We start from the raw sequence: 15,764 nt of genomic DNA, 5'->3' as shown, positions 1-15,764 counted from the left end.
TCACACTTTACATGGAACAGAATTGAAATCTGTTGAAAGAGAAAAGGATCTTGGTGTTATAGTCCATAAGCCGGATGGGTTGCACCTGAACAGCACTGTCCTCACGAGGAGGTTAATTAGTGCTGTGGGGGAGGGATTAAACTGATTTGGGAAGGGAATCAGGACGTAGCAGCAGAGAGGAGAGACAAGGTGCATAGAAAACTAGGAGGGATAAACAGCAACAGAATAAAGTGTAGAAAGAGCAGGAATTAGATGGAGGAAAAAAAAAGCAAAGCAGACTAGCATGGTGTTGGAATGCATGCGTGTTAATGCGAGGAGTGTTACAGAAAAGGTTGATAAGCTGCAGGCACAAGTTGTCACATGGAGTTATGACATTGTGGCTATAATGGAGACCTGGCTTAAACATGGGTAGGAATGGGAACTAAACATTCCTGGCTATAATGTATTCAGCAGGGATAGGGAAGGAAAAAAAGAAAGGAGTGGGGGTGGCAGTATTGATCAAGGATAATATTACAGCTCTACAGAGGGATGATATACTAGAGGGTTCAAAGACTGAATCTATTTGGTTAGAGTTAAGGAACAGTAAAGGAGCTGTCACATTGCTGGTTGTTTACTATAGACCCCCATATTAGAGGAGCAAATCTGTCAGCAAATTTTAAAAGAAAAAATAATAGAGCAGTAATAGTAGGGGACTTCAATTACCCTAATATAGACTGGGGGAAAAAAAAGTGTAAAGGGCAAGGAGGGTGAAGAATTTCTAATATGTATACAGGAGAACTTTCTTAATCGGTATTTTTCTAGACCAACAAGGAAGGAAGCACTGCTGGATCTAGTTCTAGGGAATGAAGTAGGGCAAATGGAGTGTGTTTCAGTGGGAGAACATCTGGTAATAGTGATCATAATATAATTAGGTTTAAAGTAGTTACGGAAAGGGATAAAGAAAAATCAACATTGAAAATACCCAACAGGAAGAGAGCCAATTTCAGTGATTTGAGAAGGGATCTAGCACAGGTGGACTGGAAACAAAGATTGACTAAGAAAACTGTAAATGAGCAATGGCAGGCCTTCAGGGCAGAGTTAGTTCAGGTACAAACCAAGCATATTCCCATAAGGAGGAATAGGACATCCAAAGCTAGAGCTCCCTGGATGACAAAGGAAATAGAGATTAAAACAAAACAGAAAAAAGGTTTATGACAAATGTTAGGTACAGAATACAGTAGAAAACCAGGCAAAACACAGAATGCAGAGGGAAATTGAAAAAGGATATAAGAAGGGCAAAAAGAATGAGAAAAGGTTAGCGGGTAAAATAAAAGGGAACCCAAAAATCTTTTAGAAACATATAAAAATTAAAAGGATAGTTAAAGGAATGGTGGGGTCGATTAGGGATGAAGAAGGAAATCTTCTTGTGGAGGCAGAGGCCATGACTGAGGTACTGAATGAGTACTTTGCATCTGTTTTCACAAAAGAAGAGGATGAAGTTAATGTCACAGTACAGGAGGAGAGGATAGAGATATTGGATAGGATAAAGAGAGATAGAAAGGAAGTTGGCATCACTCAAAGTTAACAAGTCACCTAGTCCAGATGGGATGTATCCTAGGCTGCTGAAGATAGCAGAAGCTCTGACCACAATCCTTCAATTCTCCTTGGATATGGGAGTGGTGCCAGAGAACTCGAAGATTGCAAATGTTACCAGCCCTGTTCAAAAAAGGGGAGAGGGATAAACCTAGTAACTACAGGCCAGTCAGTCTAACATCAGTGGTGGGAAAATTACTTGAGACCATTGTCAAGGACAAAATTAATTCTCACTTAGAGAAGCATGGGTTAATAAAAGACAGCCAGCATTGTTTGTTAAAGGCAAATCATGTCTGACTAACCTGATTGAGTTCTTTGATGAAGTATCAGAGAGGGTTGATGAAGGTATTGCAGTAGATGTTGTATATATGGACTTTCAAAAGGCATTTGATAAAGTACCACAACAGACTTATTTGGAAAATAGAAGCAAATGGGATTAAAGAGACGGTGGTAATTTGGGTACCTAATTGGCTAAGGGTTAGGAGGCAGAGAGTAGGGGTGAACAGATGTTTTTCTGAGTGGAGAGAAGTATGCAGTGGGGTCCCCTAGGGATCGGTATTAGGGCCGTTGCTTTTCTTGTTATATATAAATGGCCTGGACTTGGGTATAGGGAGTATGATTTTGAAGTTTGCAGATGATATAAAACTTGGCAAAGTAGTAAATAGTGAGCAGGTTAGTTGCAGACTTCAGGAAGACATAGACTGGTGAAATGGGCAGACACATGGCAGATGCAATTTAATGCGGATAAGTGTGAAGAGATGCACTTTGGGAGGAACAATATGGAGAGGCAGTATAATCCAAATGGTACTATTTTGAGGGGGGTGCAAGAGCAGAGGGACCTGGGGATGTATATTCAAAAATCTTTGAAGGTGGCAGGGGAAGTTGATAAGGCAATTAACAAAGTGCATGGGATACTTGGCTTTGTAAATAGCCAAGAAGCGAGGAAGTCATGCTAACCCTTTACAAAGCACTGGTTAGGCCTCAACTGGGATTAGTGTGTACAATTCTGGGCACCACAATTTAAGAAGGAAGTCAAGGCATTGGAGAGGGTACAGAGGATGATACCAGAGATGAGGAACTTCAGTTACGTGAAGAGATTGGAGAAGCTGGGATTGTTTTCCTTAGAACAGAGGTTAAGGGGAGACCTAATAGAGGTATCCAAAATTATGAGGGGTTTTGATAGAGCAAGTAGGCAGAAACTGTTTCCTCTGGCAAGTGGGTTGGTAACCAGAGGTCATAGATTTAAAATAATTGGCAAAAGAATTAGAGGAGAAATGTTTTCCCACAGAGGATTGTTAAGATCTGGCATGCACTACCTGAAAGGGTGGTGGAAACAGATTCCACAGAAACTTTCAAAAGGCAATTGGACATGTACTTGAAGAGGACTAATTTGCAGGGTTATGGGGAAAAAGCTGGGGTGTGGGACTAAATTGGACGGCTCTTTCAAAGAGCCGGCAAAGGCACGACGGGCCGAATGGCCACCTTCTGTGCTGTAAAATTCTATGATTCTCATTCGCTAAAAGTTCATGATCAATGCTGAGAAGTTGTAGCCAAAGCAAATAGGGTACTAAATTGCATTAATAGGACTATACAATATAAAATGAAGCACACCATTTTATTCTTGTATGAGACCTTGGTTAGACCACATTAATAATACTGCATCTAGTTTTGGTCCCCCTCATATGTTGGGTAATATAGAGGCGATGAAAAAAGTCCAGAGAAGGGCCACACAATGATTCCCTGCATAAAAAACCGTAGTTACTCAGAGAAGCTTAAAAAGCTGGGTCTATTCACTTTAGAGATGCATATACTTAGGGTGATTTAATAAGAGGTATATAAAATAGTTAAAGGACTAGATTATTTTAATTTAATAGATTGGGGAAGACCAATATAATGTATGTTACACAAGGGTTGGGCTAGGTTAGATGTTGGCGGTTCTTAGATGGAACACTGAAGGAACAAGTTGCTGGTTTGTGCGGTGAGTGCTGACTCTCTGCAAACCTGAGAGCGCTGGACCGGTCTCTAGCTGGGGCGGAAATCACATCTTATAAAAGGTACGTGAAATACTGGGCAATATAAGCATGGTCAATGTGCTCTCCTAGACTAGTTTTTGATCGCCTAATGGAGTCGGAGAGTAATTTTCCAGATTTGTTTCCCTAATTGACCGTGGGGTTTTATGTTTTTTGCCTCTCCCAGGAGATTACATGGCTGCTGGTGCGTATGGGGTGTCTAATAATGATGCTTAACCCATCACAACTGTGTGGGTGCAGGCTTGATGGACTAGATGGTCCTTTCCTGCCCATCATTTTTGTATGTTCGTATGTACAGGGTGAGGGAGGGAATTCCACAGCTTAAGACTAGACAGCTGAAGGTATGGTTGCCATTGCTGAGAGGAAGGGAAGAGGGACGAACAAGAGACAGAGACGTAGTGCTGCAGGGGTTTACAGAGATAGGGAGGGGCAAGGCCAGGAAGATATTTGAACACGAGAATGTAAATTTTAAATTGGATGTGTTGGGGAACTGGAAGGCAATCTAGGTCAGCGAGGGCAACAGTGGTGGGGTAAACGGGATTTGGTGTGGAACAGGATATGGGAAGCAAAGTTTTGGATGAGCTGAAGTTTAGAGGGTGGAGGATGGGAGGTCAGCCAGGAGAGCATTGGAATAGTCTTTTAATTGTATCCATGTAATTTATATCAATTAGTGTTAATTGTATTCAGGCAGTGTGTATCAATTGGGGCTCTTTTGTATCCATATATGAGAGCACTTATCTAGGTGTGGTGTGGGTAATGTGGAGCTCTGTGAATAAAGCCTGGGAAACAACTGAAGACCAGGCTCTAGTATTCTATCCTTCACCACCGGGCTATCCAGCTTGTAACATAGTCGGATCTGAAGGTGACAAAGGCATGGATGATGGCTTTATCAGCGGATGAGCTGAAATAGGGGCGCAAGTGGGTGATATTGCAGAGTTGGATGGAGAGTATATGGAATCAGAAGCTCTGTTTGGGGACAAGTAGAACATAGGAACAGGAGTAGGCCATTCAGCCCCTCGTGCCTGCTCCACCATTTGATAAGATCATGGCTGATCTGTGATCTAACTCTATATACCTGCCTTTGGCCCATATCCCTTAATACCTTTGGTTGCCAAAAAGCTATCTATCTCAGATTTAAATTTAGCAATTGAGCTAGCATCAATTGCCGTTTGCGAGTTCCAAACTTCTACAACCCTTTGTGTGTAGAAATGTGGAAGGCCAAGATTATGAAAAATCTGGTTCAGCCCGAGACAGACAGTAGCCAGGGAATGGGACAGATCTGGTGGTGAGGGTACAAATTTTTTTTTGGGGGGGGGGGGGGGGGAATGTGATCGCTTCAGTATTCCAATGTTTAACAGGAAGAAATTGCAGCTCATCTAAGAGGAGATGTCTGACAATATAGACCTGGCAATATAGACCTGTATATTCTGAGACCTGGCAGGTAACACCTGTCTGTCTGCACACTGATTGCCTTGGCAACGGGCAGTTGAAAAAACTGTCTGTAATCAACAAGCATTGTTCTGTGAATTATAAATGCGATTTCATTTCGAGGATTTCATTTCCACATCGTTCACCTGAGGAAGGAGGTAGCCTCCGAAAGCTTGTGAATTTAAAATAAAATTGCTGGACTATAACTTGGTGTTGTAAAATTGTTTACAATTGTCAACCCCAGTCCATCACCGGCATCTCCACATCATGACAATATAGAGGCAGTGGAGGGGTTGAGGCAGGTGGTGGAGAGATAGAACTGGTTGTCGTCAACGTACATGTGGAAGCTGACCCCATGTCTTCAGATGATTTTGCCAAGGGGTAGCATGTAGATGAGGAAAAGAAGGGGGCCCAAGGATAGATGTTTGAGGGTCTAGAGGGGTGGGAAGAGAAGCGATTGCTGGAGATGCTCTGCGTATGATCAGATAGTTAAGAGTGGAACCAAGTAAGGGAAATCCCACTCAGCTGGACAATGGAGGATAGATGTTGGAGGAGGATGGTGTGGTCAACCATGTCAAAGGCTGCAGAGAGATTGAGAAGGATGAGGATGGATAGTGCATGACGGACACAGTCATGGAGAATGCCTTTTATGACTTTGATTGGGGCCATTTCAGTGCTGCTGCAGGGCAGAAGCCTGATTGGAACTTCAAATATGGGAGTTGCAACCATGGTGATCCTGGAGTAGTGAACAGTTTTTGCAGAGGGGAGCGAGGCCCAATAGTACTTGGTGTGCTCCAGCCAGATCTGATGGTTGATGGCTAAAATAGTTGTGCACCAAATATGCTCATGCCTGTGTCTCTTGGACTTGAGGAAGTGAAGATGGGGGCCATACTGGGGGAGTGACCAGGATGGGAGAGTGTTTTACTGGGAAAGGGGCATCAAAAAGGTGGAGATGAGGGAGTGGTTGAGCAGATCAACAGCTGCAGAAGTACTGCTGCAAATGGAGGGTCAAAGGCCAAGCAGGTGGCTGTTTGAAAGTGAAGTTGTAGGTGTCTTGGGGGAAAAGAGTGATTTTCCAGGAGCGGATGCAGAAAGAGGTGGGGTTGGAAGGCGATAGGAGGATGTGGGTGATGAGGGATACAAGGAAGTCGTCAGAGATGGCCTTATCAGTGATTGGAACCATGGGAGTAGAGAGATCACCTGAGACAAGGTCGAGGGTGAGTTGGTCGTGAATATGGAAGGAAAAAAGTTAAGAGAGGAAAAGAAGGCAGTGAATTTAGACAGTATGTGGTTTTGAGACTCAGATGTCACAAACCTATATAACACATGCAACACTGATCAATGCAATCAGTTTAACAAGAACTACATACAATACATAAATAGTACCCTATGATACCACTAGGGACAACTAAATATGATGGCTTGAAAGTGAAAAACTTCTAACATGGAAACTTACTTGAGAAATTTTAAGATGCAGTGTTATGCAAGTATTGAAAACCTGAAATTTATCCTGAAGCTATTTGCTAGTTTGCTGCAGAACAGAAGCATGCACCTGTGAAATTCATTAGTAAAGAATTCATTCTCTCAGTATATATATTCACCACCCTTGCACTAAGAAAAACAAAACATAGACAAACAACTATGCAAAAGACCATTTTAAAAAGGTGCTAATAGATGCCCATAGGCTTCTGGAAACCACTCAAATTAGTACCCAACATAAATCATCCTGGAATCTCACTAGTCTATCCATGTCAGTAATGGTCTCATTCATTCTTTACTTCTTGTTCCATCTTGGCATGGAAGTAAAATATTAGTTATCTTCACAGGGTGAAGATTGCCTGGCCTCAAGATTTTCTTCATTTGGTTGTATGCATGGACTAAGTCATCTGACTATATGTAAAACCTTAGGGATAGTGTAAAAAACACAACTTCAGATCCTGACTGAAAGGAGACCACTTAACACCATGAGTGCCCAACACAAATAACAGCACACACGCACGTTTTAAGTCTAAACAGTATGGATGTCCCCAGATCAGAAGATAATTGAGGAGTAGGCTGAAGAGATTTTTTTAAAAAAATGGAGAGTAAGCAACTGACGAATGAAGGCCGTTATCCATGAAAGGTAATCTAACATTCTCTTTCATTTTTGAATCTTCGCAATTAACAGTACATTAAAATAGCGTAGAAATTGGAGATGGGACACTGAATATTAAATTAGTTCAATAAAAGCATGCATGCAAGCATTGCTATAGGCAGCCTTTCTAGGTAGCAACCAGTCATCGTACACCATGGGCTATAACTTTGGGTTCCATTTTAGTAGGAATCTCTCTCCTAACATGCAGTTATTTTACCCTGTACAGATAACACTATTTTACATGCACCTTGAAACAACTTGAGAGTTTGCAGTGGGCTCTGTAATAGGTTCTTCTGAGTCACATTTTCTCAGATAAACCTTGTGACCAACCACAAATGAAAAGGGAATAGTCAGAAAATCCTGGCTCTGTGATATATCTAAGAGCATCCAAGCATTTTGTTGTCATTCCATGGAGGCTTGAGACCCAGAGTTCTAAAATCAGCGTCCTTATTAATTTGCATAAATCTCAAGCCGCAGATACTAATAGACCTAGTTATTCTGATATAGGATTTATCTACCTAATGTGCAACAGCATGAAGTACAGCTCTTTCTCGAACTCCAAGCCAACAAAACTGAAGCAGCTTGTGGGCTGCAGTTTATACATTCCTGGCCTAACAGATTAATATTGGAATTGTTTCAGTGAGCTAGATTCTCTGGCACCTTGATGTTGACACAAGCACTGCATTCCTCAAAGGAAACACAAAAGTCAAGGACATATATTCTCTTTCTGGAAACCAGCTTCGTCTATCAGTTTAAGACCTTGGAGGGTGCAGTTGTCCACTCTCCTTTCCTCATTCTCTTTTTCAGAGAAGATGGGATATACCTCTTAAAAGAAAGCAATTACTGGCTTCACATAAGCATTTGTGCCAGGACTGAATAGGCCAGTGTTGAGGAAGATACTGCAACATGGAGCAATTAAGCAAAATTAGCCATTTGTTTGGAATAGCTAGTGACAGTTGGTACTATGTACTCTAGGAAGTTTTTCAGAAATTGCTGGAGAGGAATTTGCTCTTGCATTTGTGAGAGACCAACCGATGCAAGGATTTATTAACTGGTGCTTTCAGTGATGCTTATATTATTTGCTATGACTAAGATCAGATCCACATAATGCCAAGCCAAAACTGTTGATGGGGGTGGCAACAGCACTACAGCGTTGTTTGTTGAAGACCTATACTATTCAGTCACATTTGTTATTAGTGGCAGTTAATTTGGGCACAACTGCAAAACCTGGAGGGCAAATATGTTTGCAATTGATATTGAAGATACTTTGGGCTCGAAAGACTCCCGCTGTCACATTGGCACAAATACGAAGCACCAAATGACCACCTTCTGTGCTGAACCTTCTATGGCTCTCCTTCACTACACAGTCAACGCAGAAGCCTGCACAGCTAGCACATCTTTTGCTGACTACTCCCATGAGTAATCTCTACCATCCGTCAATTTCCTGGCTAACTTAGAATGGAAAAGTACTTGCTTGCAGTGCCTGGTGAAAATCTGGTGTTGCTAACCTTCCAGCAACAAGGTTACTCATTTTGAGTTCTTATGCTGGGTTTGGAGGCTTTACACCTCCAAATGTTGTATAAGATCAGAAAACGGCAAAAATGGTTGCTGTGGGTATCAGCCATTGGCAAGGGTCCATGACGTTAGGCAAGCAATGATAACAGGTTATTGCTGCTAAACTACCATAAGCAGCAAAGAAAAAAACGGGCGAAAACAAATGTTTGCCACACAAAAAATAAACCCATTGCTGACAACCAGAAAAAAAAGAGCTGATAATGTACCAGAATGGAACTACCATATACAGTGAATGAAGATGACCCAAGATAAAATTCTTAAAGAGGCAGTCTCCCCAGGTGATTTTTCCCCGTGACTAATAATAATTGACGTAGAGAATGATGAATAGGGAAAATGAAAGCAGTTTAAAAAAAAAATCTTGTAAAAATAAATCTGCACCATGGCTGTCAGTTCCATTACAAGAATATTCTGAGAAATTAACTTTTTGTTAACCGTGCTGGAGTTAAGAATCTGAGGAGTCTTCGGGATCACTAACAAACTTCTTTCTCTGAACAACCCATGCTTCAAAACAGTGATGTTGGACAGACTGTTCCATTAAAGTTACAAGCACAGCTACAAATACAATGGGCATGATTTTTTACCTGGACTTGAGAGCAGTGAGTAGATTTTCGCGTGGGAAACCCAGAAGTGAAGTGAGCGCGTCAAAATCCGCGATCGCAACCCAATTGAAGGCAATTATTTTTGCTTCCAGGTTTCAGATCTCCAAAGCTGCACAGCAGGCGTAATGCGCACATGCATGACACGATCTGAAGTCCACTATTTAAAGGGCCAATGCAAAAATGGATTTTGGAGGAGAAAGGAGGAAGCGAAGCCAGGTTCACTGATGCTTCACTTGAAGTACTGCTGGTTGCAGTGAGAACCAGGAGGGAAATAATTTACTGAAGCGATGGGAGGAAGAAACCTGGTTCTGTCACCAAGGCGGCATGGCTGGAGGTGGCAGAAGAACTGAGCAGCAGCAGCACGGTGCCCAGGTCTTGGCTGCAGTGCAGGAAGCGCTTTAACAACCTAACTAGGTCAGGAAAAGTGAGTACAGTTGCTGATTCACCCACATCCTGCGGTGTACAACAGCCTCCCTCTCACTCTGTCTTGGCAAGCCTACTCCATCACATCACTTCTCACACCCACTTAAGTTTCAGCAACAACCATCCTTCACTTTCTATGCACTTCCGCAACTCCCCATTTATGCACCCACCCCAATGTGATGCTTCACCTGCACCTGTGATATGGGCCATCAGGAGAGGAGGCAGCATTTCGGGTACTGGTTTGGGCGGGGGGGAGGCAATGGGTGAGACGTAGGATAATCAGCCACACCCAATGCACTATATCCATCGAGTGAATACATCACCGTCAGTCACTCACAAGTCCGTTCTTTCACTCCTTGTAGGAGAAGAGAACGCAAAACCCAAGGGTGCAGGCGAGGACTTGAGGTGGCCCTCCACAAATAGTCCAGCTGACAGATGCAGAGGAGGAAGCCATGGAGATAAGTGTGACATCGGCATCTATATCCATCAGATATGGAGAGACTGGGAACCCCCATATGCCTAGAGACAGAATTTAAAACATCTTTCACACACAATGATTTTATTTCGTCAATGACTGAACTATGAGAAACCTGAGTATGGTGATTGGCAAGATTGTTACTTTGCCATGACTAATTCATATCACTTTCTGTTGACTTCCAGGGCCTTCATGTGTAGATGAAGAATGTGTGGAGATGGATGACAGATTCCTCAGAGGACCTAATTTCTTCTGAGGGTGCACCGTCACAGGACATACAGCCATGCACCAGCGCAGATACAGTCACTTCGGTGGGTCATGTTAGCCAGTTAGTTGGGTTGTCGCCTGGTGTTTCATAACTCAAGTTAGCATGAGCAGCCACTGGTGGCAGGGGCAGCTGCGGAGAGTCCGCACTCCTCTCCAAGCTTTGCTCAGGTGGACACAGGGCCCCAGGGCCACTGTTGAGAATGAGAATGATTGAGGTACAGCTGCACCGTTGTGAGGCACTGGAAAAAGTGTCACGCACACTCTCCACAATAGCAGAGAGGATGGAGGAGTCCAACTCCAACATTAATGGATTGATGTCGCAGGTAATTGTGAGAATGTCAGTCATGGAGACAGTGGCTACTTCCGTGGAGCTTCATGCACGGCTCTCAAATGAATCTATGCAGGCCATGACCACAGCATGCATACTTTGGAAGCCAGCTTGTCTGTCACCTTAAACAGGATGACAGATACCTTATCCATGGCCTTACAACATAGCACAGATGTGGACCAAGCTGCTGTCCAGCAGAGTGATGGGAGTGATGTGGCGCTGGCTCGAGACAGGGATGATGGCGAAAGGGGACATGGATGTGGGAACTCCACTCAAAGCGCTCCCACGTCTCACCCATTGCCTCCCCCTCCCAAATCTGCAACCGGTACCCGAAATTGCTGCTCCTCTCCCGATGGCAGAGTCTGCCCCTGCACAAGTGCAAGTGGAGCATTCATGGGTAGGGCCCTCATGGGCTTCAAAACCCAGAGGTCGTAGGCCAAAAGTATTTCAGCAGTCAGGGCAGGGATCTGAGCAGCCGGGGGCTGCACCATGTAGAAGCAGCAAGGAGCATAAGTTCAAGCAATTGTAGTTCACAAGGGTATGCACAAGAGCGTTTGAATAAATGTTATGGTTAAGTCTCCTTTTTTAAAAAAAAATTGGCAAATTAAATGTACTGATTAGCACTACTTCCACGTATTGCACGTTATTACGCCCGAGTGTTAAGTCGCCCTTTCATGTGCTTCATAACGAATGCCAATACATGATGGTACCCATTGGGTGGATGTGAAATGGGCGTTTGAAGGACTGTTTTGTGCATGAGTTGGAGGGGGTGGGGGGCAATGGATGAGACGTGGGATAATCAGCCTCACCCAATGCGCTACAATGGTCAGTGGTGGTGGTAAGTGACACGCTGACTACTTGCCCACCAACAGTAATTGGGCATGTGACTGCCGGGACGCAAATGCGCCCACGTTAAACCCAGAAGTTAGCGCGTTGGAGCCAAGTTGTGGTCGCACTACAAAATTCAATGATTTTCACTATCCACCCGCTCCCAACCCACCTGTTCTTGGTGGTTAAGATCCTCCCCACCAATGGCTTTCAGGAGTTTTGTTTTCACAGCACTTCCCCTAGCTGTGCTTCCTATTGCATTTTTCCACCTTTAAGAAATAATTCCACTCAAAATTGGTTTGTTTAGTACAAATGTATACCTCCATGGACACCAATAACCAACCATACTACTTTGTATAAGCTGGTTCCCCTTTTGTCCCCAAGCTGGTGGATAATCATTTGGAACGGTCACTGAAAAGTGGAAGATTATGGCCAAGATAGTAGCTTGAAACGGTTGCAGAATGTTGGTAGATATTTACTGGAGAAGATTTCTCTCTAGTTATAGGTTGCTCATCTAGCTCCCATGCAGTCGAGTGACCCCAACTTCCAGAAACAGAGCGCGTGAAAATGAAAGGGAGGCGAGGATGATGGGGAAAAGAACTTACAAAAGATCTCTCATCTGCAATCTACTCTCCTGTCTTCTGGAGAATCAAGGCAGAATAAACAAACCCAAGCTACTAATCCATAGTAATATTTACTCTGGAATCACACACTTTAACCAGTTTCAATATAACTTTTTTCCCCAACTCCAAAGTGACAGAGAAGCTGTGAAGCAACATGCAGATTGCTAATGTATAGAAAAATTTATGATATTGTCAGGCAGAAACTGGACTAGAAACTTAGAAAAAAAATTATCCTTTTTCAAGATGCCTCCTTTGTATAGGCTTCTACCTATGGTATCAAAAAACAAAAGATTAATATAGGGCCAATAAGAATTTAAAAAAAAATCTCAAGTTGCAATACAAATGAAGGATTCAGATGACATTACAGACTACCAATGCAAAAACACTGCATTCCCTTTTCTTCTCAGCCAGGTAGATCTGCTAAACAGGATTCCCTGGACTGCAGAGCACCCTGTGTTTCTAGGACATCAGTGATACATTACTTAGACTAAAAATCTGTTTCACTGTCACATAGCAACAATAGACCTAACCTGATGGCAGCAAAAAGTGTAGGAACCATTGTATTGATCCATGTTACCTTATGAATAAATTTGACCAAATGTACCTGTTAGGATGTAGTCTTTATTGATGTACTTGAAACAATTCAATAATTTTGATTTGGTCAAGCATGGAACAAAAAATATATAGAATATACCAGGCAAATAATGGAATTGAGAAAAAATTGTGGGAGGAGAAAGAACAATGATTTGGTGAAAATCAAACTCATTTACCAACATTTGTACTAGAAACCATACCTTAACATCTTCACATTTTGTTGACAAAATGTCAGCAAGAGAAGGCTGCAGCGTAGGGAGGTCATCATATAAATTTGGGAAACAGACTAAAGAGCCCAGTAGAATCTGAGCTTCTACTCTTGGAGCCTGAAATGGAACAAGGGTAAATTTAGAAATTCCAGGCAAACAGAAGAGAGTTATTCAACCTCCATCTTGTTAAGAGAGGACAAACCAGCTGAAATCGATCAATATTTAATTCAAATTTAACATTGGTCTAGGTTTTCCAATTGTAATACTGATGCTAACTTATTAAAATGAATGGATTATCGTTGACTTCTTAAAATCGGAAAATCTAGGCTATTAAATCAATGCAGATCTATAGTTTTTAAAAATTGGTTTAATGACTAATGAAGTTTAATGCTAATTAAGAAAGAGTTTGGTGGAGCATTATTTTGGTAAATTCATGGTGGCGGAAAATTGTCTTTTTTATACATTTTATTTAATACTTAACTGTAGAATCTGAAACAATGCATACAAGAAAATTAGATTTTTGTTTCTTTCTTAATTTCTTTTTTCTTCTCATCCCATCTCTACTGACAGCAGTGACTCATGCTGGCATATCACGCAAGATGTCATTTTTCACGATCAGCCGAGACAGCAAGGGTCATCAGACTATTTCATCGATCATGGAAGAGCTTCACAGCCAAGCTCAATACAGTCATCAAAATTCATTTTTTATATTTTAATACAAACACATATATACTTACATAAATATATATATATATATATATATATATATATATAAAGATCACATAACAAAAATACACACAGAGCAGGGGTCACTGGATATCAATCAACAAGGAACACAGCTAATCATTCCTTGTCTAGCATGAAAATGCCAAGGCCAAATGTAGTATCTTCAGCAGTAACCTTGCCAACTTAGCACAGATCGGAGATCAAATTTGAGATATTCCGGGATTGTATGGCTCAGTACATCAGATTGCGCATTTACCCACTGAATCATCATGGATCAACTGTAAAACAGATCTACATAATTCAGTGCAATATCAAAAGAAGCTTATCAATGAAAATATTTTTGGTTTGTTTTTTACATTCAGGGAATATCTAGATACTGTTCAAGTAAACAAAATGTATTGATCTAAAGATGAAATACACTGACTGCTCCTTATACAAGTCTGTTGGAAAGAAATCCAGATGAGGCTATGAAATAATTGGCAAAGATTAGTGATAAATCTAGAATGACTTTTTCTTTAGAGCAAAAATAGGGCACTTGGAATACATCTGAATGTTTCCACTTTCAAAGGGAACACTTTGTTAGGATGCTTAAAAAGTTTGACTGAAATCTGGAGAAAAGCAAGTTAATGAGGTGCCACATTAACATTCAAGGCCAGACGACAACCCCATGTATAACCACTTCATTCCCTTCCCAATCTTTAGCAATGTTAAATTTAGTAGATCTACGTTTTTCTAAATACAGATAATCTTTATTAGCTTTTTTGTTGCTAAATGTGACAATTTTTTTCTTCTTTAGAAAGAAGACCTATAAAAATTCACACAGTAACATCCATTTAATTTCCAATATAAAACTAATTAACACAGTCAAACCTGTATTCCAAAGCCCATCTTTCAGTCTCGTTTTATTTTTACCATTAAAGATAGTAATATGCTTGTTGACCTACATTGAGTGAAGAGGAGAATGTCACTTTGCTAGCAGCAACTATAAAGTCCCAAATCAACATGGTAGCACCAGGCAACCCAATAGAAAAGAATCTTGGAGAACAGTGCTTGATGATGGTATTCACTATATCCTAAATTTAAAAAAAAACAAGTGTTAAAATAAGAGACAAGTAAAATCAATTTCACCAATATGATATAAATCAAATACAACAATGCAAGTCACCATAAAATTGTACCTTTAAGTTTCACCTGATACAAACCAAAAAAAATTAAGACTTTTTCTCATTTCAATTTTTACTTATTGAAAATTAATTGAAATTTGAAGACAATATAGTAAGCTTTAAGTAAAAAAAATGTAGCTATAGTTCTTCATTTTGACATAAAAAAAGAACACAACTAGTAGATCTCCTGTGTCTTGTCAGTTTGGATTGCAGTTTGATATTTATTGCCATTCCCACATCAACCTATGTTGACACAATTGTTTGCTAATTGTTGTAACACAGCAAATGTACTGAAGCAATATATCACATGAATTACACAAGGTTTACACACATTACCAGCAGTGAAAGAGACACTTCACAGGTGTAATATTTGTAATACAAATTACATAGCACTTCACTAAACTTGCTTAAGATACAGGTAAGCTTGGTTTACTTTTCTCTACCTAAAATCCTTTATTTGCAGTGATTTTTGTTGTAGCAGATTTATTTTTGCCTCATCATTCCCAGTAAATTTGTAGTATTTTCTTCAGATTTAAGCAATTTCATTTATTTGTTTTTTCTTCCCTTCTCTATTCCTTCCCCCAAGTTTTTTTAGTTATTTAGATGATTAAAACATATATTTATTTCTTCTCATTATTTCTCACTTATCGTGCTTGCTGGAGCAGTCACTTGTGCAGCATGGTCAAGACTGATAATTAAAACCTTGAACAGATGGTCATTTGCCCTGACTGACTTATTCCAGTTGCAGTATCTGAGCTCAGCAGCAAAGCACCTCATAAACCTGTATCTC

General features: G+C 41.1%; 1 protein-coding gene across 8 annotated transcripts in view; it reads right to left on the bottom strand.

Annotated features, from left to right (window-relative positions):
- Nucleotides 1-15,764, bottom strand: part of ralgapa1 (Ral GTPase activating protein catalytic subunit alpha 1) — a 227,405-nt gene that overhangs the window by 108,352 nt on the left and 103,289 nt on the right. For all 8 annotated transcript variants that reach the window (XM_067991491.1, XM_067991483.1, XM_067991488.1 and 5 more), the window contains 2 exons: nucleotides 14,756-14,884; nucleotides 13,077-13,202 (listed from right to left, as the gene is read on the bottom strand). In XM_067991491.1, the coding sequence (XP_067847592.1) occupies nucleotides 13,077-13,202; nucleotides 14,756-14,884 (255 nt within the window). The remainder of the gene's footprint in view (nucleotides 1-13,076; nucleotides 13,203-14,755; nucleotides 14,885-15,764) is intronic.

The sequence above is a fragment of the Heptranchias perlo genome, chromosome 10 (assembly GCF_035084215.1).
Source record: "Heptranchias perlo isolate sHepPer1 chromosome 10, sHepPer1.hap1, whole genome shotgun sequence".
Classification (NCBI taxonomy): Eukaryota; Metazoa; Chordata; class Chondrichthyes; order Hexanchiformes; family Hexanchidae; genus Heptranchias; species Heptranchias perlo.
This window is presented reverse-complemented; position numbering and strand designations above follow the sequence as displayed.